The sequence below is a fragment of the Podarcis liolepis genome (assembly GCF_965112155.1).
Source record: "Podarcis liolepis genome assembly, chromosome: 13".
NCBI lineage: Eukaryota > Metazoa > Chordata > Lepidosauria > Squamata > Lacertidae > Podarcis > Podarcis liolepis.
In genome coordinates, this window is record NC_139573.1 from 14,477,315 (window position 1) to 14,504,128 (window position 26,814).

General features: G+C 48.4%; 2 protein-coding genes across 2 annotated transcripts in view; one reads left to right on the forward strand and one right to left on the reverse strand.

The window, feature by feature from the left end:
* OSGEP (O-sialoglycoprotein endopeptidase) overlaps nt 1-26,814 on the reverse strand; it is a 244,986-nt gene that overhangs the window by 47,639 nt on the left and 170,533 nt on the right. The gene's annotated exons all lie outside the window — the stretch shown is intronic.
* Nucleotides 1,113-25,613, forward strand: PNP (purine nucleoside phosphorylase). Its single transcript, XM_083470817.1, has 6 exons — nt 1,113-1,266; nt 18,730-18,899; nt 19,073-19,176; nt 20,082-20,257; nt 20,927-21,117; nt 22,101-25,613. Exons 1-6 carry the CDS (start codon nt 1,244-1,246, stop codon nt 22,316-22,318), a joined length of 882 nt encoding a protein of 293 aa, XP_083326943.1. The 5' UTR covers nt 1,113-1,243; the 3' UTR covers nt 22,319-25,613.

Genomic DNA, 26,814 nt, shown 5'->3' on the forward strand with positions numbered 1-26,814 from the left:
ATATTCTTATATGTATACCACACATCCAACCAAATTGTCTGTACAGTTTACACAAACAATGAAATATGATTATTGAAAAGCCACAGCCAATCACAAGATAATAACTTGGACAGCAAAAAGAAAGTTCACACACACACAAACCACACACAAAACTAAAATCACCGTCTGGGAGACGATTCAAATTCCTGTTCTGCCATGAAGGTCGCTGGGTGACCTTGGAACAGTCAGTTAACCTAACGTACCTCACAGGATTGTCGTGAGGATAATAAAATGAGAGAGAGGAAGAACCATGAATGCCACCTTGATCTTGGAGGAAAGATGGGACATAAATGGAGGAGAGAGCTATCAATGGGTACTAGCAGGGCAGGCCCAAGATATTTGGGCACCTGAGGTGGACCCAAGCATGGAACAAGAGAAAAGATAGCTGAATAATAATAATAATCAGTGCTTTTTTCTGGGAGGGACGACGACGACGACACAGGGGTACGCGTACCCCTAAACATTTTCTGAATCTTTGTACTTTTGTCCATTTACTATTTTTATTTCCCCCGATTTGAACTATAAAATGGTGATTTTCTTGAGTCAAAATGAGAGTATCCCCTAAACATTTTTTTAAGAAGAAAGCGCTGATTACAGTACTAACAACCACAACAACCTAGCAAGGGGAATGAAACACATTGCCAGGGGAATTCCCCCACGACGAGTCCTCCTAACGTTCAGTGTCAGGTGTACGCGTGCATTCCTTCCGCTTTGTGTGTATTCAGTACCCTCATGTCACGAGGAGCTTTGTCGGTGGAAGCCGCTTCCTCCTCTCCCCTGGTCGCTCGATCGCCCCCCCTCCAATACCCCCGGGGGCCCCAGGAGCCGCCTTCGCCCCGCCTGCCCCTTCCTCCTCCTCCTCCGTCCTGGAGGGGAAGCCGGCCGGGGAGGAGGATGCTGGTGCTGATGCTGCCTCCTCGGGTGGGCAGGGCGAGAGCGGTCCAGGGCCGTGACGAGCGCCGGAGCCCCGGCGTTGCCAGGGGCAACCTTTGTGGCCGGCCGGCCGGCGGGCGCGCGAGCGGGCGGGCCCTCGGCAGAGGCTGGCGTCCCATTGGCCGGCGTGCCCGTGACGACACCGTCGCTCTCCCCGGAGGCCGGTAAAACGGCCGCCTCCTGCAGGGAGAAGCGCAGTTCTCCCGGGAGAAGAAAGAGCGGAGGGTCCGGACGAGGAAAGCACCGAAGCCCCCATCAGTCAGAATCCGACATGGAGAGAAGCGGAGATGAAAGGTCAGAATGATCCCGGTTGCGCTATATGTGGTATTATACACATATATGCACACACACATATTTATATATATTGCAATATATATAATATGTGGATTATGGAGTAAAACCGGGGAGATCGCGCCTGCACGTGGCTCTCCTTGGATCGGTTGCTTTGCAAAGGGTCAGGCGAGGTGGGGCGCGACCCCCCATCTTTTCACCACCCTGCCTCCCCCCCCCCCATGCCAGGAATTTAATAGCATGCCGCGTTTTCTACCTCGCATCTTTCTGTGTAGGGCTTTTCATTTTCTCTCTCCCTCCTCCCAGGGTCCTGCTCTCTTAGCGACGGCCCCGAAAGGTAGGGCGGTTTTAGTGTTAACCCCCCCCCCGTCCCATATTGTCGAAATAAGCTGAGGGGCTCGTTCAAGACGGGTAACGCCGAAGCAGGGGAGCCCCTGATCTGCCAGCCTCGTGTCTCCTAGCGGTCAACTGGAGGTCCCCCTTTCTCCCTCCACTCCTCCCAATCCACTTTTGGGGGTCTTTCCAGATTTTTCCTTCCTTCCTCTCCTGACATTTAGGGTTGTGGATTCTAATGATGCTCCCACTGTCTGTGGTGATAGGTGCAGAGGTGCCAACTTGAATAAAATTTTGGGGGTGGGGGTGGCAAGCAAGCCCCACCACATTTCATCGATAACAAGACACAGAGCACACACCATTTTAATGGCAATGCCTATCAACTTGGGGGTGGGTGGGCCCCTCAAATATTTTATTGGAGGGATCAAAGGGACCACGTCCCTAGGAGTTGGCAGGGTGGGGGTCTTGCGGGGAAGACCGAAGCTCAGTCTATGGTTATGGCATTTGGGACACCTGGATCCCAAGGATGTTGTGGCCTGAAGCTCTTGGGACAGAGGAGCGGAAGGAGATTGGGTCTTTTGTGTATACATGAGGGAGAGCCTGGAGGTGTGGGGTCCGGTTGAGGGTCTGGAATAGGGGATTGTACTGAGCAATGGGATCAAGTGGGAGCTGATAGTTTACATAGTGTTTTAATAGGAATGCTTAGGGAGATTTGCGCAGTTTTCCCTCACTCCAAAAAAAGTACTCCATCTCTCTCACACACATACTCACACTCTTGCTTTCCTGTCTTTGCCCCACCCAGCCTACAAACTTCTCAGGTAGGTCTCCTCTTCTCACTTCTGTTTTCACAACAACCCTGACAGGTAGGTTAGGCTGAGAGATAGTGACTGAGCTCAAGGTAACCCTTCCCACCTGTGAGCTTTGTGACTGAGTGGGGGGATTTGAACCTGGCCATCCCTGGTCCGTGTCCAATGCTCGAACCCTTAACAACAACCCTTTAAAGTAGGCTAAAATGATTTCCCTCCAGATTTCTGGGGGGTGAGGGAAAGAAGGGCTGAGATAGCGCTCAGTTTACTTAATTCCGCTGATTTCAAGGCTCAGGATTGATTGAATGGCATCTTCGTACTTTACACTATTAATAACTAGAGGGAAGGGTGAGCAGGTCATGATCAAGAACACTAGTGCCTTTCTGAAGAGGAAAGGAAGTGGCTTTTTTACAGACACTGCATCTGGAAAGTGAGGTGTGGGTTTATAAAACGTCAGATCTAACTTGGGAAAGACCTGGACATAACACCACTTGAAGATGAAATACTTTACAGCCTAGTTTCTGTCATGACTCATGTTCCTCCAGCCATCTGCACTTCAAATGTTGTCTCATCTCACCCCCTGTGGTTTAGACTGCCTTTCCCCTTGTGGTTGTGGGGAAGCACTCTGCATGAGCTCTAAAACACTGCTTCCCCCACATTCTAGGGCTGGGCTTTGCTATGGGAAAGCCGATTCTTATGGCCAAAGCCCGGGTGAAGTTTGATTCAATTCAGACTCTGGTTGTCCCAACCTCTGGAAGACAAATTTAAGGGGTTATCTTGCAGCGGTGGCAGAGGTTCAGAGAGAGAAGCAGGTGAGAAATTGGATTTATGGGTTAGGAAGCAGGAAGGGCACATGACCTTCTCCCTGCAACTGTTGGCAACCTCTTGATTTCTCATTACTTCCATTTCTCTTACATCCCAGCTCATCTGTAAGTTCCTTACGCAGCCACACCAGTTTCCTTAAACGCCTTCCACTTTTTGTTTCAGAGCAGAACGTCTGCACTGAATGGTTGTCAAGAACGACCATTTATTTTCTCTTTCATAAGTTCATTAGGAAAGTACACCAATGGCAAATTCAATAGTAGGCAAGCCTGGTGGTTTCCATACTGTTTAACTTGGTTTACCCAAATGAAAGTAAAATAAATAGGCTAATTCAGATCACTCCCTAGGGCAGAAGTAGCCAACATGTGTCACAGACAAAAAACCCCCCCATCATCCCTGACCACGCTGGCAAAGGCTGATAAAGGGTTGTAGTCCAAAACAGCTGGAGGGCACCACTTTGGCAACCCCTGCTGCAAGACATGAAAAAAAATCGGGTGCAGACTTTGGCTACTGCCCTATGTACTGTATGTATGCTGCTTAGTATGGAAACATCTCATTGCGTTTCTCATTTCTCATTTCATTACAATGAAATCCACTGAAATCTAGCAACAGCAACATATTTTTTGGGTAGGTGGGTGGTGAGACGGGGGGGGGGGGGGGAGAAACAGCTATGGTAATTCAGAGACAGCTCCCTTTCTTTGGTAGCAGAGCTGCTAAAGAGAGGGAGAGAATATATCCGGGTTGCAATATGGCAACTCTGCTTCCAGCTGTTCTTTTGAAACAGGGATGAGGAAACTGGTTCTTCAAATGTTGCTGGGCTATAGATCTCATTGTCCCTGGGCACTGACTGGGGCTGATGGGAGTCGTAGCCTAACAATGTTTGACGGGCAGCCAACTGATCTAGATAAAGACCACAGTGCTAAGAATGTAAGAACAACTATGGTGGGTTAGGTCAGTGGCCCAATCTAGTCCAGTTTCCTGTTCTCTCAGTGGCTAACCAGATGCCCCAGTGGGAAACCTGCAAGCAGGACCCCTCTCCCTCCCGCCATTAGTTTCAGAAGTATTAATATCTCTAACTATGGAGGCAGAGCAAAGCCATCATAGCTGAGTGGCCATCGATAGCCTTGTGCATGCATTTGTCTAATCCAGGGGTCAGCAAACCTTTCCAGCAGACCTTGTGGGGGGCCGGAGTATTTTTTTTTAGAAAAAAATTTAAAATGAACGAATTCCTATGCCCCACAAATAACCAAGAGATGCATTTTAAATAAAAGGACACATTCTACTCATGTAAAAACACGCGGATTCCCATACCGCCCTCAGGCCGGATTTAGAAGGCGATTGGGCCGAATCCGCCCCCCCCCCCTGGGCCTTAGTTTGCCTCCCCATGGCTCTAATCCTCCTTCAAAGCCTTTCAAATTGGTGGCCATCACTGCCACTTTTAGAAGTGAGTTTCATAGTTTAAATGTGTGAAGAAGTACTTTACAGTGGTACCTCAGGTTAAGTACTTAATTCGTTCCGGAGGTCCTTTCTTAACCTGAAACTGTTCTTAACCTGAAGCACCACTTTAGCTAATGGGGCCTACTGCTGCTACCGCGCCACCAGAGCACGGTTTCTGTTCTCATCCTGAAGCAATGTTCTTAACCTGAGGTACTATTTTTGGGTTAGTGGAGTCTGTAACCTGAAACGTCTGTAACCTGAAGCATATGTAACCCGAGGTACCACTGTATTTCATCTGTCCTGAATCTTCCAGCCTTCAGCGTCATTGGAAGTTCTGGTGTTATGAGAAAGGCAGGACACATTTTCTACATTCACTTTCTCCATGCCACGTATAATTTTATAAACGTCGTATCATGTTGCCTTTTGCTCGCATTTTCTCTAAACTAAGAAGCTCCCCCAAGGCTGCAACCTTTTCTCCCAGGAAATTTCCTCCTAAGACATTTCCTTAGGAACCCAATGACCTGGGACTTGGTCCCCATTGAACTGACTGGAAATGAACTCGCCTACAGGCATGTATAGAATTGCGTCATGAGGAGAGGCACACTTTAGTCCCGGGGGGGGGGGGACACAAGTACGTTGTCATTTGCATGGAACCAAAGTGTGACTAATATAGCCTGGATCGTATGCAAAACGTACAGTTTGCATCATTTAGTGTTGGGGCCAGAATTTAGCACGGAGGATGCGACAGAAAGTTGTGCGGTGTCAGTGTAAAATATTATCTGGATTGCACAAGCTGGCTTACTTAAGAGGAGCTGACACAGTTCCACTGAAATTAGTGGGGGAAGCTAGTCATGATTAAGAGTCCTCTTGATTTGAAGGGATACTAAGTTCAACAATTTGTGCCAGAAACAAACCCAATAATCCATGGCTGAAGAGTCTTGCAAGGTCCGTAAGCTTGCAACATTTTACGAGCAACCATTAGATAAATAATAAATGTGAAGTTCTTCCATTGGAGAACAACATATTGCTGACTCAGTAAGGGCTGTTATTGTCCTACAAGGAAACAGATTATTGGACGCTCTGTCACCCTTTGGGGCAACTAGTTTAGTTTTCTTCTCTACCGGTCATTGTTAATAAATAAGGAGACCTCATTTTCCTTTTGCACAACCTTCAATTCACCTCCAGAATGTCTTCAGTGAGTGAGGGTGGAGTGTTGGGTGAATGTACCGTTATTTATGGATTAACAGGTTTTCTACTCTGTTAGTCATAGTCGCTGAATAAGAAACCAGTTTTCTTTGGACTCTGCTTGGTAGGGCGAAGGTGATGGAAACTGCTGATCTGAGGGACTGGAAGGTGGGGTGTGTGTCCTTTCCAGGGGTGCTGTTTTGTAGAGTTTATATTATTGTAAGCTTGATCAGGGATGGCACACATGGGGAAAACAGAGGGGTTCAGCAAAAATAATTTGGCCTCAGTATCTGGATGTGCCCTTTCCCCATAGCCTTTCCTGTGGTATAGTCTTCAAAATGCCGCTACCAGTTCTTATTTTTTTGAGTGGTGATTCTTAAACATACAAGAAACAGCATAATGGAGTTTATGATTGTGCAGGAGGTCTGTGCAGTAGTCATTAAAGTGGAAACCTGTTTCTACAGCAGTAATTGTTGTTGTTTGTTGGCATCCGTCTGCAAGACAATGGAGGAGTGTGCCTTTGTGGGTGAAGTCAAATCAGTTGGAGAGTTGCAGTGCCTACAACTGTAGAGGCCAATGCAGGAGAGACAAGTTTTGTTGCAGCTGGGGCAGATGAAGGCATCCGGTTGTGCTGCTACAGATGTGCCATGATGATCCTTCTTTCTGTGCTGCTCCCAGCAGTCATTTTTCCTCTGTGGAAACATGAGCTGACTATCTGTCTCCAGGCCCTGTGGTTGTCTGCAAGGGATTCCCACACGGTGGGGTTGATATTTCCACCCTTCCCTTCTGGTTTGCAGACATCTTTGTAACACACAGTTGATCTGCCTATAGGCCTAGTGCCTGAAGCCAGCCCCCTCCCCATAAAGCACATATTTGGGGCACATTCTGCCATCTTCCATTCTGTGGACATGACCAAGTCAGCGTAGCTGTCACTTGGATAGGAGTGCAGACATGGGAATGTGAGCTTGCAGGAGAACAACTTGACACGGTGCATGTGGAGTTCGTTGAGGTGTTGCTCCTTGACAGTTTTAAGTTACTTACAACTGACTTCCATAAAGCAGCATGCTCAACACACAAGCCTAGTAGATCTCCATCTTGGAGGCTTGCCTGGTTGAACAGACCCCTGTTGCTCCTTGAATGAATGTTCACACCACCTTCAGTTCAACTGAAGGCATATGAGAGCCTTGGGGAGAGGAATATGCCAAAGAGAGTCAGGGCAAGAACACAGCCCTGTTTTACAACGCTGCTCTTTATAGGGAAGGCGTCTAAGGATCCACAGTCATACCAAACGGTGCCGTGCTTGTCTTCTTGGAAGGACACAATCATCTTGTGGACCTTTGGTGGGCATCCTATCTTGTGGAGCAGTGTAAGGGTCCTTTTTGGCTGATGAGGTCAAATGCCTTTGTAAGATCCATGAAGGCGACGCACAAGTGGCGCCCCTTCCCCGGGCATTTCTCCTGCAGCTGATGCAGTGAGAAAATCCTGCCAACTGTGGACCTCTGAGCTCTAAATCTTCATTGTGACTTAGGTAGACCCTGCCAGCAGGTGACTGCAATCTGTTGAGAACTACGCAGGCACAGGCTTCCCCCACAGTATTCAGCAGGGAGATCCCGCGGTAGTTGTTACAGTCATTAAAGCGGAAACCTGTTTTGACAGCCGTTAATGCTGTGTAAACACAATGTGGGCAATGTATTGCTCATTATCTATCTGGTGTTTCTCCAGCACAAATCAGGCAGGGTTATATATATATTCCAGATAATTTTGAAAGGCAGTAACATTGTCCCTGCAAATAAAGAATTCTGAAATATGACTCATTTACACATTTGAAGGATTTTGAATATATTTGCTTCCTACTCATGTTAAATGCTACTTCTTGTTGTCATATGGGAGGGGCAAAGAATTATGCAGGTCATGGAAACACCACTCCCTTTTCCACAGAATCCTGCTCAGATCCTTGTCCACCTTCCCCTCCCAGCTTCTGAGATTTCACCTCTCTTGCCAATTAGCCTTGAGGACTAGAAACTTGCCGAGAGGGAGAAAGGAAATGGAAACAATTATTTTTCCAGCCTTCTCCACCTGGAACCAATTCCTTTCTGTTTGACAGGTTGCAGTTAGGAAATGGTACATGTACATTCAACCTTGAGTGTGCCACTTCCTTGTTCCTTGTAGCTGTTGACTGACTAACCCATTGCTCTGATTGCAACCACGCTCATAGTAACCCTGTACGGTAGCAGTTTCCTACTGCACGCTCATTTTATGCATTGTAAAATTAGAGGCTGAAGATAACGATTGGCTCCATTGCATCTGATAAGAGCTGGAACTTGTGCCCATCAGTCTTTCCGGTGGATTGCATCAGCTGCTTCTGCCTCACCTCCATCATTGCGGAGTCAATCACGTATGGTGTAGGAAGTTGCGTGTGAGTAGGCCTGAAAAGCCGTATTGGTGGGTGGGTGTGACCTGCTAGGTGCAGTTCTGACCGGATTCAGTAAAACAGTTCTTGTGTTCTTATGATTCCCTGGGGTGATGAAATATACTCAGAGTCGCAAAGTGATTTCATGCTCTTTATTCAGCTCATAGTGGTGAGGAGGAATGAATGAAAGTCCCCTCACAGTATCTGCTTTATATACATTATTTACACAATGGGCTGCACATGATTGGCTAATCCCGGAATTCTACTGTAAGCCAATCAGGTTGTGGATTCACTTCTATCTGGAGCAGGATTGGGTGGTTCCTGCCAACCAATCATACTGCTGCATTGTTCTAGGACCAATCAGACTGCTGCATTCTGAATCCTATTGTTCTAGGACCAATAACACTGCTGCAATTTGGATCCTATTGTTCTAGGACCAATCAGACTGCTGCAGTTTGGATCCTATTCAACTCAGTACATAACAGGTGCCAACTGTGGGCACAGGAACATTGTGTTTTCATTAGCAGGCAAAGGAGAACAGCCTTCTCCCAACCTGAAGCCCTACAGATGCTATTGAACAATACCTCCCATCACCCCTGACCACGCCAATGGCCCTTTGGTTTGATCTAGCTCTTACGATCTTTACACGTGGGACCTGTAACAAAATTCTGCAGTACATTCTTAACCCTCTTCAGGGTGCCATCCATTCCCTTCTCCAGGATTCCGTAAGCTGTAAGACAGTCAAGTAGGCCAATTCCATCTTCCCTCCTCCCCAGTTCCTGTTTCCCAAATGACATTCAATATTATGTGGCTCAACCATGTTGTGCATTTCTGTATATCTTGGGCTTGCATGCTGATGCTACCTCCCTCTGGGTTCTCCGTGACCTGGGTTTGCTATTGGAGGGAACAATGGCTATTATTTGCTCATAAACTGGGTCCTCCTGGCATTCATCTCTTCTTGCTAAGAACAGGCTTGCTGGATTAGACCAAAGGTCCACCCATGCTCAGCATACTCTCACTGCCCTCCAACTATCCAAAGCAGACAATGAGGGCAGCAGGAGTGGTGCTGACGCAGAGATACAGCGTGTAACGCCAGCCCCGTTGGAGCAGGAACAATACCCCACGTTCCTGCTCCTTCCTGCTCAACTTGAAACCGGAGCATGACTAATGTGCTGGGCAAGGATGGCATTGCAGTTACAGTCATGGCGAAGGACTGCTTTGCTCCATTGAGCAAGCACGGGAAGCTTCCCGATCTGGGCATTCGCACCCTCTCTCTGCTGTGCAATGGCACGATTTCCTGCTGGGCTCTCTGGCTTCCCCCTCTCCTTTCAATTGCATCACAGGCAGGCGGCCAACGAGGAGCTTCCCTGGCTCACACACCCCTCCTGCGGAGAGGCCAATCAGAAGCCAGAGATACTGCCGCAACCCCTTTCCTCCCCCCTCCCTTCCAAGGCGATATGACGATGCAAAGGCACTCGGATCTTGAGTCCTGATGTGAAGACATAACTTCCTGCAATTTCTTTTTGTTCTCTGACCCCACATTCCTCCCTAGTTTCCCTCCCCTTTCTGATGCCCTCAGTCTGAACCCATTGCCTCCTCTTTCTTCTCAGTGCTTTCGAGGCTTGTTCTGTAACCAGCCAGGCATGGATATTCCCATTTCCCCCATTCTGTAGAGACAGCCCCTGGCAACAAACTGAGCTACACGGGCCATTGATCTGACTCTTGCTATGGTTCTATGCCTTTGTGATGAGATTTCGGGAATGCCTTTTGGGGGAAAAAATGTTCCCAGCACGCTTGCTTCTTTTTCACTGCTTCTCCAGAAATCTATGGTTTGCCCCTCCCCCCTACCTACCTCCAAAGAGATTGGGGAGCCTTATGTGGCTCTCCCTCCATAATAATAATAATAATAATAATAATAATAATAATAATACCCAAGACCGGGCTCAGGGTGGCCAACACCAGGTATAAAAACAATTGATTAAAATACAACTTAAAAACAAGATTAAAATATAACATTAAAATGCAGCCTCATTTCAGTAGAAACTCAAATAAAAAACTTTTTGGGGGATGAAAACGTCAAATCTTCACCAAGGCCAACTATCCAGACTGGTCCTACGTGGGCCAGAAAAAAGCCAGGGAAGTCCCCAAATAGGAGTTCCATCACAGAAGGAGAAAGGAAAAGGGAAAGAGGGGGAGGGGATCAACCTCACAACAACCCTGTAAAGTAGACTACATTGGGAAAGAAAGAAAGAGTGTGTGAGCCTGGCTTAGGGTCCCCCAGGGAGTTTTCCCCTGAGTGGGCCTGGCCACTCACTGCTGGAAAGCGGCCCTTGACAGCTTTCCACTCGGGTAATCCAGCCCTCTGGTTGAACAAGAGCCCTGCTCTAACACAGCCTTCTTTTCTGCCATTGTGATTGGCAGCACACACTGGATCTCCTTCATGCTTTCCCATCCAGGCACTGACCAGACCTGCTTAGCTTCAGCGAGATGAGACGGTGTCGTATGTTTATAGAGCATACGCTGAGAATCAGACATAAAATGTTCCTGACTGGATTTGCAGCTGATTGGTTAAGGTCCAGAGCCTGATCCGTTGTGTTTGGTTTGCTGTTGCCCTTGCCCCCAAAGTCCAGGAACAGGCTGTTGTAAACAAGCAGGTGAAGGAGAGCTTTCTGTATTGTGTAAGGGACAAAGGGATATTGACTGTTGCTGTGGACGTGTGGGGTGAGGTCAGGTGTTTCCAGCATGTTTTGGTGGGTCCACCTGACTTGCTCACTGCGTGACCAGGAATGCACATTTGTGTGCTTTCATTTGGTTGTGTACTTTGAGATCTAACAGACCCCGGGATTTTCTGGGGAGCCCTTTAGGCTCTCTGGAGTAGTTTGGATTCATTCTGGCCACGCAACACGTCACCTGCTTCTGACTCCCTTCCAAAGAGGAGGCAATGACCCTGCAGTGTGGAGCAGAGTGTTCGGGCTTCAAGTTTGTGCGCAAAAGGGGCGGATCAGTCACGGCCGGCAACCAGCCTCTGTCAGTCATTAATCTGGAAAGACACTGGGGAGGGAGGTTGAGTGATGAGCAGGTCTATGTGTTGAACCAGCCCTGAAGTCAATGGGGAATCAGCTACGCCTAAGGGTGGATGCAGAAGTCCCTGGAGACAAAGGCAGGACTCCCATTGCCCCCTAGATCTCCCCTTCAGTGCTGGCCAAGGCATTAACTAACATACCTTAACTAGGGTTGACATTTTAAAAACCTTGCTGGTCCATTTGGACACCAGCTCCTGCTTTTGTCCATCTCTTCCCCTTGGTGGTGCCTGAAGCAGGTTAGGACCATAGGAAGCTGCCTTCAAAACATTGGTCCATCTTGCACTGTCTACACACAGACTGGCAAGGGCTCTGCTGAGTTTCAGACTTAAGGACTTTCCTATCCCTGCTTGGAGATGCTGGGGATCGAACCTGTGACCTTATGCATGTGGAGCAGATGCTCTACCACTGAGCCACCACTCTTTCCCTTTCTACAGCCCTTTTTTTTTTTTTAAAAAAAAAAAGCCCATCGCCACATCCCATGGCAGTGAATATCCCTCTGCTGCATGCTGCTGCTCTGCAAGGCTAGCCCTGTTCTCTCCCCGCAGGAGTCGCTCTGCTAATCAGAGACACTTTGCACATGCTCAGAAACCCAAGGAAATGTATGATTTGGAAAGCTGGCTGCCAAGTAAATCCTTCCCCACCCCAGCTTACTCATTCAAGCAAGAAGGACGGCCAATTCCTTCCTCTACCCACAAGCAGGGCACCTGTGTTTCTGGCAGGTGTTCAGCAGATGAAGCTTTTTTTGGTTTGACTGTGCCATTTCCCATTATTTAGCTGAAACCCTGCCAGAAAATAAAACAGATTGGCAGGCCTATGAGGAAGGCAATAAACTAGACTTAGAAACTGTCATGGCCAGATCAAGCGTTTATCCTTCTTCCTTTTTCTGTGTTTGCTTTAATCTGCCTTTATCCTCAAGGCTGCCCTATATTACCCTGATCTCATTACACGGCTGTGATTATTGGACATGGCTATTCGGTGAGAGCCTGCTATCCTTCTGTATAGCTCACTGCAGCACGGTGGCTGACAGCAGGCCATTCATTTCTGCAAAAGGGCGGGAAAATTATTCCCTTGCCTAAAATGTTGGAGAAATTCTCCCAGTCAGTGTTTTGTAGACGGTAATGAACTAGATGGAGCAAGAGTCTAGACTCAGTGTAACACAACTTCCTTCCTATGTTCCCAAGCAACACAAAGCAGAGGAAGGTTTTTCCTCTCCTGAGACACCTCTGCCTCAGATGTGTTGCAGCCTCACCATTTGTCAACAATTATTATTTTTTAAATCTGCCTGTGCTCTTCTGCCTTTAACAGTGTGGCAGATCCTAAGCAGGTGATAACACTTAGCTCCCTGCCCTGAAATATGTCCAGTGCGGATTTCTCTGCAGATCAAACTGCCCTGAAAGGTACAAGGACAGTACAGACTTTCTTCTTCTCCCCCCACCGGTCAGTTTGTAAGCCAAAATGACAAGGATGATGAAGCTAACACGCACAGGATCTTTACAGGTTCCCAGCACAAGTCTCTCCCCCCCCCCAATACTCTGTGGTGTGTCAGCTGTTTAAACGGGTGGGAAAATGCTCTGCCCTTAGCAGGGGGAAGACATCAGTCGCAAGACGTGATGAGCACAACTTTGCCCCCGCTACACCCCGGCCCGCCGGATTTCCTTTTGCAAAAGCCCAGCGCTGCTCCTGTACGTGATGTATCGTGAAAACATTGCAGACATCCTTTTTGAGAACTGTTTATGACTGTGTTAGGGACAGACATGAGAGTGGTGGGGGAAACGTAACATGCGGTTGGCAATCACTTCCTGTTGCACTCCTCCTTCCCCAGGTTTCTACATGAAAGCCGTGCTGCAAATCACTTTTCCGTTTATGATTGCTGAGAAGGGCTTGTTGTTGTTGTTGTTGTTACTGTACAAACCTATGAGTCAGCTGAGTTGAAGGTGCTGGACTTTTCCTTCGCTGCCTGCCAGGGATTCTCTAGCTGTGATTCCTCCACAGCAGTGGGTTGGACTTGGATGAAACCCTTTGGGTGTCCCTGACAATGGTTCTACGTGACTTTCTGCAAGTAGAGTCCATTCAGATTGGGCTCCTTTCATGCAACTCCACCAGCCGACTCCAGAGGAGAAGAAAAGGGAGCCCATCTAAATAATACAGGGGAATCAGCTGGAAGAATAGCATACCCTTCAAGGGTCCTGGTTTTCCCAGGACATTCCTGGAATTGCAGAAGCTGTTCCCTGAAAGGTTAAAAAGAGTTGGGGAAGGGGGCACTTGCTATAAATAAAGGGTCTAGCTCTGCCCCTCTCATCAGGTGTCACCTGCAGTCTAAGTTCACACCGTACATTTAAAACTCTATCGTACCACTTTAGCAGTCATAGCTCCCCCTCAAAGGATCCTGGGAATTGTATTTCGTTAAGGGTGCTGGGACCTGGAGCTCTTTGAGGGGTTAAACTACAGCTCCCAGGATTCTTTGGGGGAAGCCGTGATTGTTAAAATGCTATAAATGTGGTTGAAATATACGGTGTGACCTAAAATGGTTTGGCCCATCCTCAATAGTCTTTTTTTGCTGCGTGTGTGTGGATCAGGGTTCAGTTCTGCTTATTTGAGGGCTAAATGTCACTGTATGAGGCAGGTGTTCCTGAGCTGCTTGGCTTTCTAAGTGGGACAATAAGGCCGGCCTGTAATTTAAACCCCGTTTGAATACATCGAAATGGATACGTGTGTACAGAGCAGCTTAGATGGCCCCTAAATCCCATGTGGCTTTGCAGGAACATGTGAGAAGATCTGTTTGTGACCACGGGCAGAGCATCATTGTGGCCTCCTGGGACACATGGTTCATATTAAATTATAAAGAAAGGGGGAAATATCTCTGACCCACACTTAGTCATTGTCCCTTCACCACACACTCAATGTGGCTTCCAGAAGCCCCTGCCATGGATGTTCTGTTGGGTTGCCAATTTTTCTGCCTGGTTTCTGTGCCTTTAATAGTAACAAGAAGAAACATGCCGGGGAGGAGAGTTCTCCTGAGAAATCTGCCCGGGAATGTGGCCTGTGTCTGACCTTGCCTGATGAAATCTTGTTTGGAGAACTCCCGTCTGTTTTGGGGTTGTGTCCCAGCCTGAACCTGCTTCTTGCTCGAGATGCGTCAGGAATGCTGAGGATTCCAGGTTTTGGGTCAGGCAGGCAGGATTCCTGGGTCCTTCCTTCCCCAGCGTGGTTTAGCAGTCAAACTTTCTTCCCAGGGAACCCTGGGAATTGTCTCTCTCTGAGAAGAACAAGGGATCTTCTAACAGCTCTCAGCACCCTTTGCCAACTACAGTTCCCAGGATTATTTTGGTGGGATCCATGGCTATGCAAAGTGGTGTGACACTACTTTAAATGTGTAGTGGAGATGGGGCCCCAGATAATTAAAAAAACAAATAAATTATCATTACAGTTCATTAGGCCTCAAGTACAGCCATGTGTTTATTTCAGGTTTTTCTTTGCTGAGTGTCAGTGGGAAGTTTTGGCTGCGGCTGACTGTGGTTTGGGTGAGAGTATCATTTGCCGTTAAAAAGGAATAGGAATATATATATAGCAGGTAATAAGAGGCAGCAAAATAAAAGATTTTGAGTGTGTTTAGCCATTAGAGGAGTGGTGCTCTTGAGTTATCTGCAGAAGAGGGGCTTAGAACCTGAGACCTGACACAAAAAGGAAAGGGTTGGGGAGGAAAAAGGGGGAAAAAAGCAAAACTCCAGGCACTGTTTCTTAATGACCAGCATTCCTGCAATAACCACCCAGAGCAGAGAGACTTTGAGGAGAAGAGGAGACAAAGGTTGCTGGTCCTTTTAGGAGGTGATACAGAGGCAGACTTTGGTCTTTCAAATTTCAGAGGCGCCCTGGGCAAGGATCTCTCTTGCATGTGGGATTCTCCTACCGCACCCTTAGGAGGATGGCTGCCTGTGCTGTGAGATGCCCCTCACCTGCCTTCATAGGATGGTGCGAAGGGAAAACTTCAGTTACCCTCACAAAGAGACGGTAAATGCACAGGTGGAAGAAAGAAGCAGAGTCTTTCCAAGATCTGCACTGGGGCCAATGTGTGCCTTTAAAAACAAACAAAACAAAACTGGTTCATAAATGAGCGGCACCATTGTGTGCGTAGATGATGACGCAGTTAGTCTTTGGCAGGAGCCCCATGGAAGTCTGCCTCTTCAGAGAAAGGATCTTCCGCCATCCCTTAGGCTTCCCACTTTATTGGGCGTCCGCGGAGGGCAAAATATTTATACGAGATCTTGGGAGAAGCCCGAGGATAGCCACGGAGGGTGGCTTGCCAACCTGAGAAGTGTTTCTGCCCAAATAGTGTATTAACCCGCTGAGCAGAGACAAAAAAACATATTACTGTATAAAAGGCGTAACAGCGTCCTCAGGCAAGTCTGGCGCTGGGAGTTGTTAAGAGAAAGCTTTTTGTTTGCTTAGTCCTTTCATACGATGCTCAAAGAATCAGTCACCTTGTCTTCTTCTTCTTCTTCTTCTTCTTCTTCTCCTTCCTTCCTTCCTTCCTTCCTTCCTTCCTTCCTTCCTTCCTCTCTCTCTCTCTCTCTCTCTCTCTCTCTCTCTCTCTCTCTCTCTGCACGCTGTTGTTCCCTGTTAGCTCAGTAAAGTTTTGGGGGGTGAACCCCTAAAACGACAACAAGATGGCATCCTAAGGGTTAGGGATACAGATTTCCCAAGCCAAGAGGGATCCCAAAAGAGGGTTGAAGCTTACGGTGAAAAGTGAGCGGGGCACCTGTCCTTTTTAGTTTGATAGGTGGTATGTATTATATTTATTTATTGCATTTTCTGGCCCAAGGATCTTATTCCCCCCCCCCCCGGCATCTCTCCCTGGAGACACCCTGTGTGTTCTTGCTGCGGCTTTGTCCTAAGGCTTGGCGGGTGGTGCTGAGAAGTCCTGCCAGCACCAAAAAGGCATTTAAATAGGTTTAAGCAAGCAGATTAGGAGGTGACGTCAAGGAGCAAGGCACGTGGATTTTCCCTTGTCTTTGAACCCTTTTGCCCAGGCTCCCTGGTTCTTTGACACAGCTCCACGACCCTTGTAGGTTTCAGGAGGGTCTTTCCTCATTTTTGGTTCTGTTTAAGTGGCTTCCTGGCCCAGCTGCTGCCAGGGGCTGGAGGTAGAAACCCAGGTCTCTTCCCTTGGCCTTAGGCTCAGGTTGCCAGGATTGGGCCAAGAGAGAATCCTATTATGTTTCCAGTGTTGTGGAGAAGGGAGTAAGTTGTGGAGAAGGGAGATCTTTTCCATCACCACAGGTGATCCACCCTGTATGCACACAGAAAGGCATGGAAGTTCCCTTTTCTTATGCAGATGTTCAGGATCCCTAGAAGGGAAAATCAGTGGTTCGGAACTGTGGTCCTCAAATTTTATGCCATAATTAAAATGTAAGGTGCCGCAAGGCTTTTTTATTTTGCTGCAAAGGCTGTAACTGCTCTGAAGAGGGTGCCCAAAGTGTTGTTTGTGTGGCTGGGACAGATTTGAACCTGTGGCCCTCCAGAAATTGTTGGACTCCAGCTCCCATCAACTCCAGCTAGCTTGACCATTGGGCAGGGAGGGCCACAGGTTCTCGGCTGAGAATTGGTGTGTCACAAGCACGGAGCCCCACTCCCCCCTGGGAAACGTCAGCCGGTGCAGCCAAAATGTTCCCCCGGAGGTTAAAATTCAGGGAAGGTTTATCTTTGGAGAGTTCTGTTTGCAGGTTGTCTCCTGCAATGGAAAGCTACAAAGGAAATTGCAACCTGGCCGGTTCGCCAACTGGAATTTTTTCAAAGCTATTGTGGCGCAGCTTAATTTGCAGGAATGGCCTGAGGGGAAGGGCGTTGGCATCGGCAGAGGAAGATGTGATTTGCGTGGAGTTTCATTGGCATATTTGGAAGAGGCTGGCACTGCCAGCTAAAATGGAACTCCCTTTAGATTATGGTATGTCAGCCCAAGATCTGCATTTGGATCAGAGGAAGGAACTGTATATTCTCCAAAAAGTGGGGACTATTTGGTGGGCTTTGCCAAGGGCGCCACCAAATTCGCAAAGGGGACATGAGGAACGATAGAAGCACTGGGCATTCTTGAGCGTTGTTTGGGTTTTATTTTTGAAATGGAGTTTGGGAGGACAGTCGCAGAAAACTTTGTGAAAAGGATATCTGAAAGCAAAAGGTAAACTTGCAAGTAAATTGATCAATGGTGTTTTTCATTTTTGAAAGCCAACGTGGCCTGGTGGCTGGAAGTGTGAGCCATGGTGTCTCGAATTCAAATTGCACACCAATACGAGAGCTGGAACAATGTAGTGGTTATGACTTTTGAATGAGGAGGGCTGGGGAGACCCGAGTTGATATTTTCTCAGCAGAGCCTCCCCCACAGGGCTGTTGTGCAGTATGTGTGTGATCTATCTATCTGGCCAGTTGTGGCATTCTGTCTTCCTCTGACGAAGGATGGGACGCAAACATAGTATGTCAATCCATAAAAAATTTTTGGTCTTCAGCCATGCCCAACTTGGTGCCCTCCGGGTGTTTTGTATGTGGTGATAAATATTGCTCTACCTTCTATTGGAAGGATCCCTAGAGTTGTGTAGGCGAGGTGCCTCAAGCATGCAGTATGCAAATGGATTATGAATTAATGCAAATGCAGATTAATAATTAACAATAGGAATGGTTTGTTTTGTGTTTCTCCCATGGAAAAGGAATAATTTTGAAGGGGGCACCAGTTAAATTATTTTACTTCACTTTATCTCTTTCCCCCAGTGCCGGATTTACGTATAAGCTAAACAAGCTATTATAGCTTAGGGCCCCACTCTCTTGGGCCCCCCAAAAAAAATTGAAGGAAAAAAAAGCTGGATATACATTTCCAAAATAAAGATAAAAAACAAATAAAATAAAACCTACATACAGCAACAGTGTTTTGTGTTGTGTAGGCTCCTATTTTGTTATGTGCAAATGGCTTTAGATACCTATTAGGTCCATAAATTACCACATAACATATATTCAACACAAAAAACAGCGACAATTTGTTGTGGACAAAGGACAACTGGACATATAAAGGGCCCCATTACCTTCAGTAGCTTAGGGCCTCATCAAACCTAAATCTGGCCCTGCTTTCCCCCCAAGAGCTTAGTGCAGCGTGTACATCCTTTTCCTCCTGACCCATTCCACTTTATCTGCACAACAACCCTGCAAAAGTAGGGCAGACTGAGAGTTAGTGACTGGCCCAAGGTGACCCGGTAAGCTGCATGGCTGATGTTTGTGCTTGGCAAAGCTTCAGGATTAATCTGTTTCTCACTTTTTGTGTGTGTTTAGTTGCTGCCCCCTAGTGGCATGAAGTCTGCCCTGCATACCCAGCCCTGCCAACCATGTGCATATGTTCATCTCTTTTTCTCAGGTACACGTATGAAGACTGCAAGCGGACGGCTGACTGGCTGCTGTCCCACACCAAGCTGCGGCCCAGGGTCGCCATCATCTGCGGCTCGGGCCTCGGAGGGCTGGCTGACCTCCTGAAGGATCAAGTGGCCTTTGAGTATGGCAAAATTCCCAACTTCCCTGAGAGCACAGGTAAAAAACCCACAGAACGGGTGATGGAGGAACCAGGGATGGGGTTGGATATACAGTATGGCAGCCACTAGGGGGTGCTAGTAAGCAGCAGCTGGAGGAGGCGCTACTGTACAGCACAGTGGCCAATAGGGGGCAGCAGCGAGTCCTTTAACACTTTGCTTGCCTCATTCCAGTTGTCGGCCATGCCGGAAGGTTGGTGTTTGGGAGCCTCAGTGGAACTCCGAGCGTGGTGATGCAAGGCCGCTTCCACATGTACGAAGGGTACCCGCTCTGGAAGGTGAGTCGCTCCATAGAGCTGCAAACCTTTCGAAACTCGAGAGGTGTCCAGCTGATTACAATTCCAGGAGCGGGATGGTCAATAGTAACGGACAATGATAAAGAAGATAGTGCCTCTGAGCCTATGCAAAGGTCCTCTTCGTCTTCACTGGCCCAACACATCTGGGAATGGGATGACGGGTGAAGGCGGCTCCACGAAATTCAGCCAAAATTTAGCCTCATCAATCCCTGTTTCATGGTTCCTTGGGCATGTGCAGAGTGCAGGGGGACCTGAGAGCTGAAGGGGAAGAGTTTTGGCTTAGGACTGGATGTAAGGTCTGATTTCAAATCCCCGCTCAGCTGAGTGACTTTGAGCCAGTGATGGCCTCATCCTAGCCCGCCTTGCAGGGCTGTTGTGTGAGGATTGCATTGAATGCAGGAGGGCTGGCACTGCCTGGCAGCGTCTTCCCCTGACATCACAGTATTGGGCTTGAGGAACTCAGCAGAGAAGAATGCGGATGAAGCTAGAAATTTTTGTGTGTATATATATTAATGCTTTATTAGAATTTAATTTATAAAAAGAAAGAATGATAAAAAAAGAAAAGTGTGAATGAAAACAGAAATAAAAGAAAAATACTCAATACCATTTCCATACATTAATATACAGATATGTATAATTATCCTAGTACAAATATCTTTATCAATAACCTAATATATTCTGTGTAAAATTGTTCCAAATATCACATTTATCCAAAGAAAGTCAATGTCTATATGCAGTCTGTACATAAGTTGCTAGAATTTGTTGGTCCCCGCCTGTCACTGACTCCAGCTCCACCTACTGTATGGGCTCCAATGGGCACCAGCCATGGCTGGTCCCAAAGCGCCCTTCTACCTCTCCTGAGTGCTGCTTCTGTCTCTCCCTCCCAGGTGACCTTCCCGGTCCGGATCTTCCGTCTGCTCGGCGTGGAGACCCTCATTGTCACCAACGCGGCTGGGGGGCTCAACCCCGAATACAAAGTTGGGGACATCATGGTGATTCGCGACCACATCAACATGCCGGGCTTTGCTGGGCAGAACCCCCTGGTGGGGCCGAATGACGACAGGTAAGGTGGGGCTGTGTCCTTCCTCTGTGAGGTTGGCCCCAGTAGACTCTAGAGCAGTGTTTCCCAACGTTGGGTCTCCAGCTGATTTCGGACTACAATTCCCATCATTCCTGACACTGGTCTTGCTAGCTTAGGGATGATGGGAGTTGTATTCCAAAAACAGCTGGAGACCAAAGGTTGGGAAAAACTGCTCCAGAGGCTCCCCTTTCCTCTATTATGGTGGTTGTGGAGAACTTGAGAGCCTCCCAATGCTGCTGGACTCCAACTCCCAGCAGCCTCCAACCAGCATGGCCCACGGCCAGGGATCATGGGAGCTGAAGTCCAGCAATATCTGGAGCCTTGCAGGTTGCCCACCCTTCCCTTCATAGCAACATGGGGGGTGGTGGTCCTCCAAGTCCATCTGTTTGAGCTTCCCTCCCAGAGGATGGGCTTTTAACTCGCCCAGCGCTGCTCCCGCTCACAACAAGTCAGGCTGTTTGGGAGGCAGCATAGCCCAATGGGTAGAGCTCATGCTCTCGTGCAGGAAATTCTAGGCTCAGTCCCCAACTGCTGTGCACAGTGGTTGGCTGCTGTGACAACAAGATGGTGGACTAGATGGGCCATTGGCTTGATCCAACAGGCTCTAGTTATTTTTTTAATGTTCCTTCTCCTCCCTCCCCTCGTCCACAGGTTTGGGGTACGTTTCCCGGCCATGTCGGATGCCTACAACGAAGACTTGAGGAAACTGGCCCACACGGTCGCGTCGGAGATGGGCTGCTCCGGGTCGGTGCGCGAGGGAGTCTATTGCGCCTTGGGGGGTCCCAACTACGAGACCATCGCCGAATGCCGCTTCCTTCAGCGCCTGGGCGCTGACGCCGTGGGTCAGTTGGGGGCAGAGCGAAAGGGGCTTTTTTTTGGGGGGGGGGAGAAGAGATACGTTGTGCCATTTTGAAAGGAGGCATTCTCTGGCACCCCATGCTGTTGGCTGCCTCTAACATGGGGTAAAGGTAAAGGGACCCCTGACCATTAGGTCCAGTCGTGGCCGACTCTGGGGTTGCGGCGCTCATCTCGCTTTATTGGCCGAGGGAGCCGGCGTACAGCTTCCAGGTCATGTGGACAGCATGACTAAGCCACTTCTGGCAAACCAGAGCAGCGCACGGAAACACCGTTTACCTTCCCGCCGGAGCGGTACCTATTTATCTACTTGCACTTTGATGTGCTTTCAAACTGCTAGGTTGGCAGGAGCAGGGACCGAGCAACAGGAGCTCACCCCGTCATGGGGATTCGAACCACTGACCTTCTGATTGGCAAGTCCTAGGCTCTGTGGTTTAACCCACAGTGCCACCCATGTCCCATGGGGTAGCAGAGCCTATACTTGTGTTTGCCGTGGGCAACCATTTCTATGACCCCCCTTACCCATGAAACAGGCAGCAATTAAGCAGGTGCAGTTTTACTTGGAGCTGCAGCAAATGGTGTGGGAAAGCCCTCTCTAGGGTGGGGCTGTGCAGAGCGCAAGTTGGGGTGCGCTGGCATGACCTAATGCACCCACATATTTAAATCCCCCCCTGATGTTGTTGGACTACAGTTCCCGTCATCCCTGACCAACCTGCCAGGGGGCTGATGCGACCTGGAATCCAATAACATCAGGAGGGCCACTGGGTGCCTGCCTCTGATGCAAGACCCCTGAGTTTTTTCACTCCAAGCCAGGGGTGGGGAACTTCAGGCCTGGGAGCCCTATGCGGCCCTCAGGCCTCTCAATGTGGCCCTCAGAACTCTGCCCAGATGCAATTGCGGCCCTCTGGCTGAAAATTATTTTCTTCCCCCTGCTCTAACTTCTCAACCCCCCACTTTATTTCCACCTCAGGCATGAGCACCGTCCCCGAGGTGATCGTTGCCCGCCATTCTGGCATGCGCGTCTTCGGTTTCTCCCTCATCACGAACAAGGCCGTCCTCGACTACGAGAGCACGGAGAAGGCCAACCACGCCGAAGTGCTGGAGGCCAGCCGCCAGAGCGCCCGCACCCTCGAGAAACTGGTCTCCCTGATGGTGCAGCGCATTGAGCACAACAACAACTTGGCCTAGTGGCGCAGTTTGCGCTGGCCCCCTGCCGATCTCTCGCCAGCAACGTCTTGCCTAGTGGGAGACCACACCCCGCTTGCCGTCTTGTGACGGAGGATCGTGCGCGGACCAGGCGGGGAGAGCATGGCGACTGCCCCGTCCTCCCTGCCCCCTGAAATATTCTTCCTTTGTCGAATCCTGCTGCTGAGTCCTCTACCGTCCAGACGGTAGTTGGAACCTTGACCGTCTCTGGCCGCCCGAGGGCTGCGCCTCTGTTTGTGTTTCTGATCTCTAGCCTCTGAGACGGTGCCGGTCCATCATTGTGTGTTTTGAGTGTGAGTCTTTCTCTCGTCTCTCCCCTCGTATTTCAGGATTTTGTGTACAGCTCTTAGGTTTCCCTCCTCGTAATCCCTGCCAGGGCGGGAATAAGGTTGCCAGTTCCGGTCGTCTTTGATCTTACGGGTCTCTTACTAATTTCATGGCACTTCGCTTTTTAAAGGTTGAGTTACAGAGAGCGGGCTTCTGAAACCCTGAAAGCTTCCGTTTCAAAATGGCCGCTCTCTCGTCAGCAGGTTCCTCAGGTAGAACCTAGCTAATACTGTGCTGCTCACTTGATCGTGAAGGCCAGGATTTCAGTCCCTTGGATGTCAGGATGCTCACTTTGCCTTGAGGCGTCCTTTGCAGGATTTCTGGTTGAACTCGATGGGCCTTTGGCCTGACCCTGCAGGCTCTTAAGTTTGCTAGGAAATGGCTTCTTTGTCCCCCTCAGAGATCAATACTTCCCCTCAGATCAAGCAATGGCCATTTCTCCTTCCAGGATATGTGTGTGTTTGTGTGTGTGTCTCCATTTAGTCCCCTTGTTCGTCTGTTTGAAGACTCTTTGCCTCTCCATAACTGTTGCCTCTTCTCGGCTTCCTCTAGAAGGGCTTTATGGATGGAGATGGTAAGGAACTTTTGTTCACTCGGAACACATTAAGGGGCAACCGGTCTTGCTTTGCCCCCAAACATATCAGCCCCAAAGGTGGCTAACGTTTGGACTCTAAATATCCAATGAATTACTCATCTGCGCACAATAAACCACCAAGGCCTCAATCTCACAAAGAGCAGCCGATTGGGGTAGCAAGCTTGTGTTTGGATCAGCTTCAAACGACAGGTGCACAGCTGACACGACAGAATGCCCCTCCATGCGTAAACAATCCCTGCATGTGGAAAGCTAGCTCATCATGGAGTTAGCCGGCCTAGAATCCTGACCTGCTAGTTTTCTATATGCAATGATATTTTTTATTTTTTATTAGTTTGCACAGAGGAGCATTCAGCGACGGAAGCCTGAAACAGCTTTGCCACCTCTATCCCTTTGTGACAAGTTACTCCCAAGTCCTGCTGTCTCTGTGCCCATCTCCAGACTCTTTTAAACGAAAATATTATTAAGTGAACGGAGTTGGTATTATGTTGCCACCCCTCTAGGAACCAAAGGAGCAACATTGTATGTGCTTCTCTGTCAACTCCAAAACCCAACAAACATTCCCATCTGGATTTCCTTTGAAAGTGGCCAGTGGTAGCGTGGGAATGGATGATTGATTTCCTGCTATGACCCATGGGATTGACCCATGGATATTCCCCCCCCCCCAAAAAAAAAATCATTCTTTGGTGGAGAACATGGTTGGACCATTGCAATCCTGCTGCAAGCGATGGGGTTCTGAGACCAGTCTCCGAACACTGGACATTTTGGCCTTTGAGACAAACCAGCTTCTAATCTAGAGGGTGACAATGTGACACACACACACACACATGTTCTTTTGGTGCTGGGATCAAGGATCCTCCTGGTCGCTGGCCGCCTCCATGCTGAGGAATCAGAGTACTTGTGAATGTATACTGTAGCCCCCTGGTAAGTCTGAATTTGGCTGCATTCAGAGCTTTGCTTGTGCCTTGCCGCACAGATTTGCGGCAGCTTGGTGTTAGTGAAGGTGATCCCTTTATCTCTCCTTTCGCGTTCCAGGCAGGAGTGGTCCTCATTTTGGGCCTGATGTTATTCACATCTCAGTGACACCAGAGAAGTTTTTAAATTGGAGCGGATGACTAGAGGGCTTCGTAGAGCGGCTTGTGAGGGGTGTGTGTGAGTGAGCGAACAAACAAAGGATTAGTGCTAACTCCACAGAGGCCAGAATAAATCACTTACGCTCTCCACTCCTGCCAAGACTTGCCCAGGGCCCTTTTGGCAATAGCTTTGCTGTCTTGGCACAGTAGTGAACACCCCAGCTGCTGTTTCTGGTTTGAGAGAGAGTTGTTCCCGTAGCAGGAGTCAATTGCTTTCCTGTGTTGCTTGCACCAGCCTGGTGTACTCCAGATGTTTTGGACTACAACTTCCATCATCCCCGGCCAGCACAGGCTGATGGGATTTGTAGTTGGCAAAAGTAAATTTGCATACTCGGTGTGGGGAATCTGTTGGCCTCCAGATGCTCTTGGACTACAACTCCCATCATCCCTGACCATTTGAACTAGGACTGGGTGGGGAGGAGCTGGAGTTTGACAACATCTGGAGAGCCATAGGTTCCCATATGCCTGGTTTTTGGTGAACTTTACCTGACACCACAGAATTTTCGCAGCATGGAACCTTTCATCCAGTTTGGATGAAACCTTTCATCCAGTTTGGATGATTTGTCGGGCCTCATTTTGTCCTGTCCATTATTTCCAGTGGGTCTACTCTGAGTAGGACTAACACCAGATCCCAACCCTCCCATCTCACGTCAAATTCCTGTTTTAAGGCCCAGATGAGAAGTTGCCCACACCCCTCGGTCCTGCAGAGCAGAAGCCAGCACAGATGAGCTTTTGATATCTTACATCTCTGCATGTGGGCTGCTTTAAAAGTTGGTTTCACTGGCCCTGTGTTAATCTGGGAGCTGTCCAATCCCGGATGGGCTTGATTTCCACATAAAGCGATACATGAACTCAGGTACAGCTGCTGTCCTGCTTTGCTGACTGCGCTCAATACTTCCTCCCTGGTTTCTGCTTGAAAGGCCTCTTCCTTGTCTCTCTATTTTTAATTATTTTATTAGCGATATCAGACCAGGAAACTGCCCCCCTAAACCCTGTAGATGCTTGATGAAGCAAAGAGGAACTCTGGTATGAAGGACACAATGATTTATATCCGTTCATCGGCTCTGAAGGATTGGAAATGATATATAAATATATAAATATATCTATATATTTTTGTAGAGCATTCTGCACTTTCTTTGTTTTATTTAAATGAATGAATGAATGGGCCTCCCTGTTTTAATTATTAAAACGACGTGAGTAAATAATAAAAGCTGGAATGAACAGATCTGACGTGCCTGGCTTTGTGCTTTTTTGTTGGATCAATTCACTGTGGGCAGCCCTGCAGTAAGACGGACGGAAGGAGAATCTCGCACCAAGTTTTCACAAATTGAGTCACCTACCTTGAGGAATAGGGAATCTTATACACAAGAAGTTGGCCAAATGTGAAGCTGGGGTAAAGTATATCAGATCCAGACTCCATTCAGGAGACAGGGCTATTGTTGTTTTATTTTTATTAGGTATCTTGTGGTTTTATATACTGCCCTGAGACCCCCGGGTATAGGTCGGTATATAAATAATAATAATAATAATAATAATAATAATAATAATAATAATAAGAAGAAGAAGAAGAAGAAGAAGAAGAAGAAGAAGAAGAAGAAGAAGAAGAAGAACAACAACAACAATAATAATAATGCTGGCTGAGCTGGCGTAAGCCCGGCAGAGGTCAAACAAGAGTTTGAGTAAAGGGACCCCTGACCCTAATGGCCCAGTTGTGACCGACTCTGGGGTTGCGGTGCTCATCTCGCTTTATTGGCCAAGGGAGCCGGCGTACAGCTTCTGAGTCATGTGGCCAGCATGACTAAGCCGCTTCTGGCGAACCAGAGCAGCGCACGGAAATGCCATTTACCTTCCCACTAGAGCGGTACCTATTGATCTACTTGCATTTTTATGTGCTTTCGAACTGCTAGATTGGCAGGGGCAGGGACCGAGCAACGGGAGCTCACCCCGTCGCAGGGATTCAAACCGCCGACCTTCTGATTGGCAAGTCCTAGGCTCTGTGGTTTAACCCACAGCGCCACCTGCGTCCCCTGAGTTGGAGTTAGGCCACCCTTTTTTCCAGCTTACCTTGCCCCATGGTAACAAGTCACATGACCATGCTAAATGGGCTTAGGATCTGGTCTAAGTCCTCCGTGCCACATCCAGTTTAAAATCCACCAGCCTTGGCTCAGCCAGCTGGATCTCAGTTCAGCCAGGATACGCCTAGCTGTGTGCCAGGAACCTCTTGGCTCAGCTGGAGATCCACTGGATCATCTCATCCTGGTAGATCTTGGTTTTCTAGGTTTTCTCCCTAGATTTATTCCCCTCTACTTCATGGTGGATTTGAGATCTCTCTATGTCTGTGAGGTTCAGGAGAGATAGGGGAGGATCATAGCATTGGAAGGGTCTGCGAGGGTCATCTAGCTCAACCCCATTTTGCCCAACGTGGG

Excerpts from the sequence above, each read along its gene's own strand:
- PNP (XM_083470817.1), top strand. The coding sequence starts at position 1,244 with ATGGAGAGAAGCGGAGATGAAAG. Across the intron at positions 19,177-20,081 it reads AAGGGTACCCGCTCTGGAAG|GTGACCTTCCCGGTCCGGAT; the intron begins GTGAGTCGCTCC and ends TCTCCCTCCCAG. Across the intron at positions 20,258-20,926 it reads GTGGGGCCGAATGACGACAG|GTTTGGGGTACGTTTCCCGG; the intron begins GTAAGGTGGGGC and ends CCTCGTCCACAG.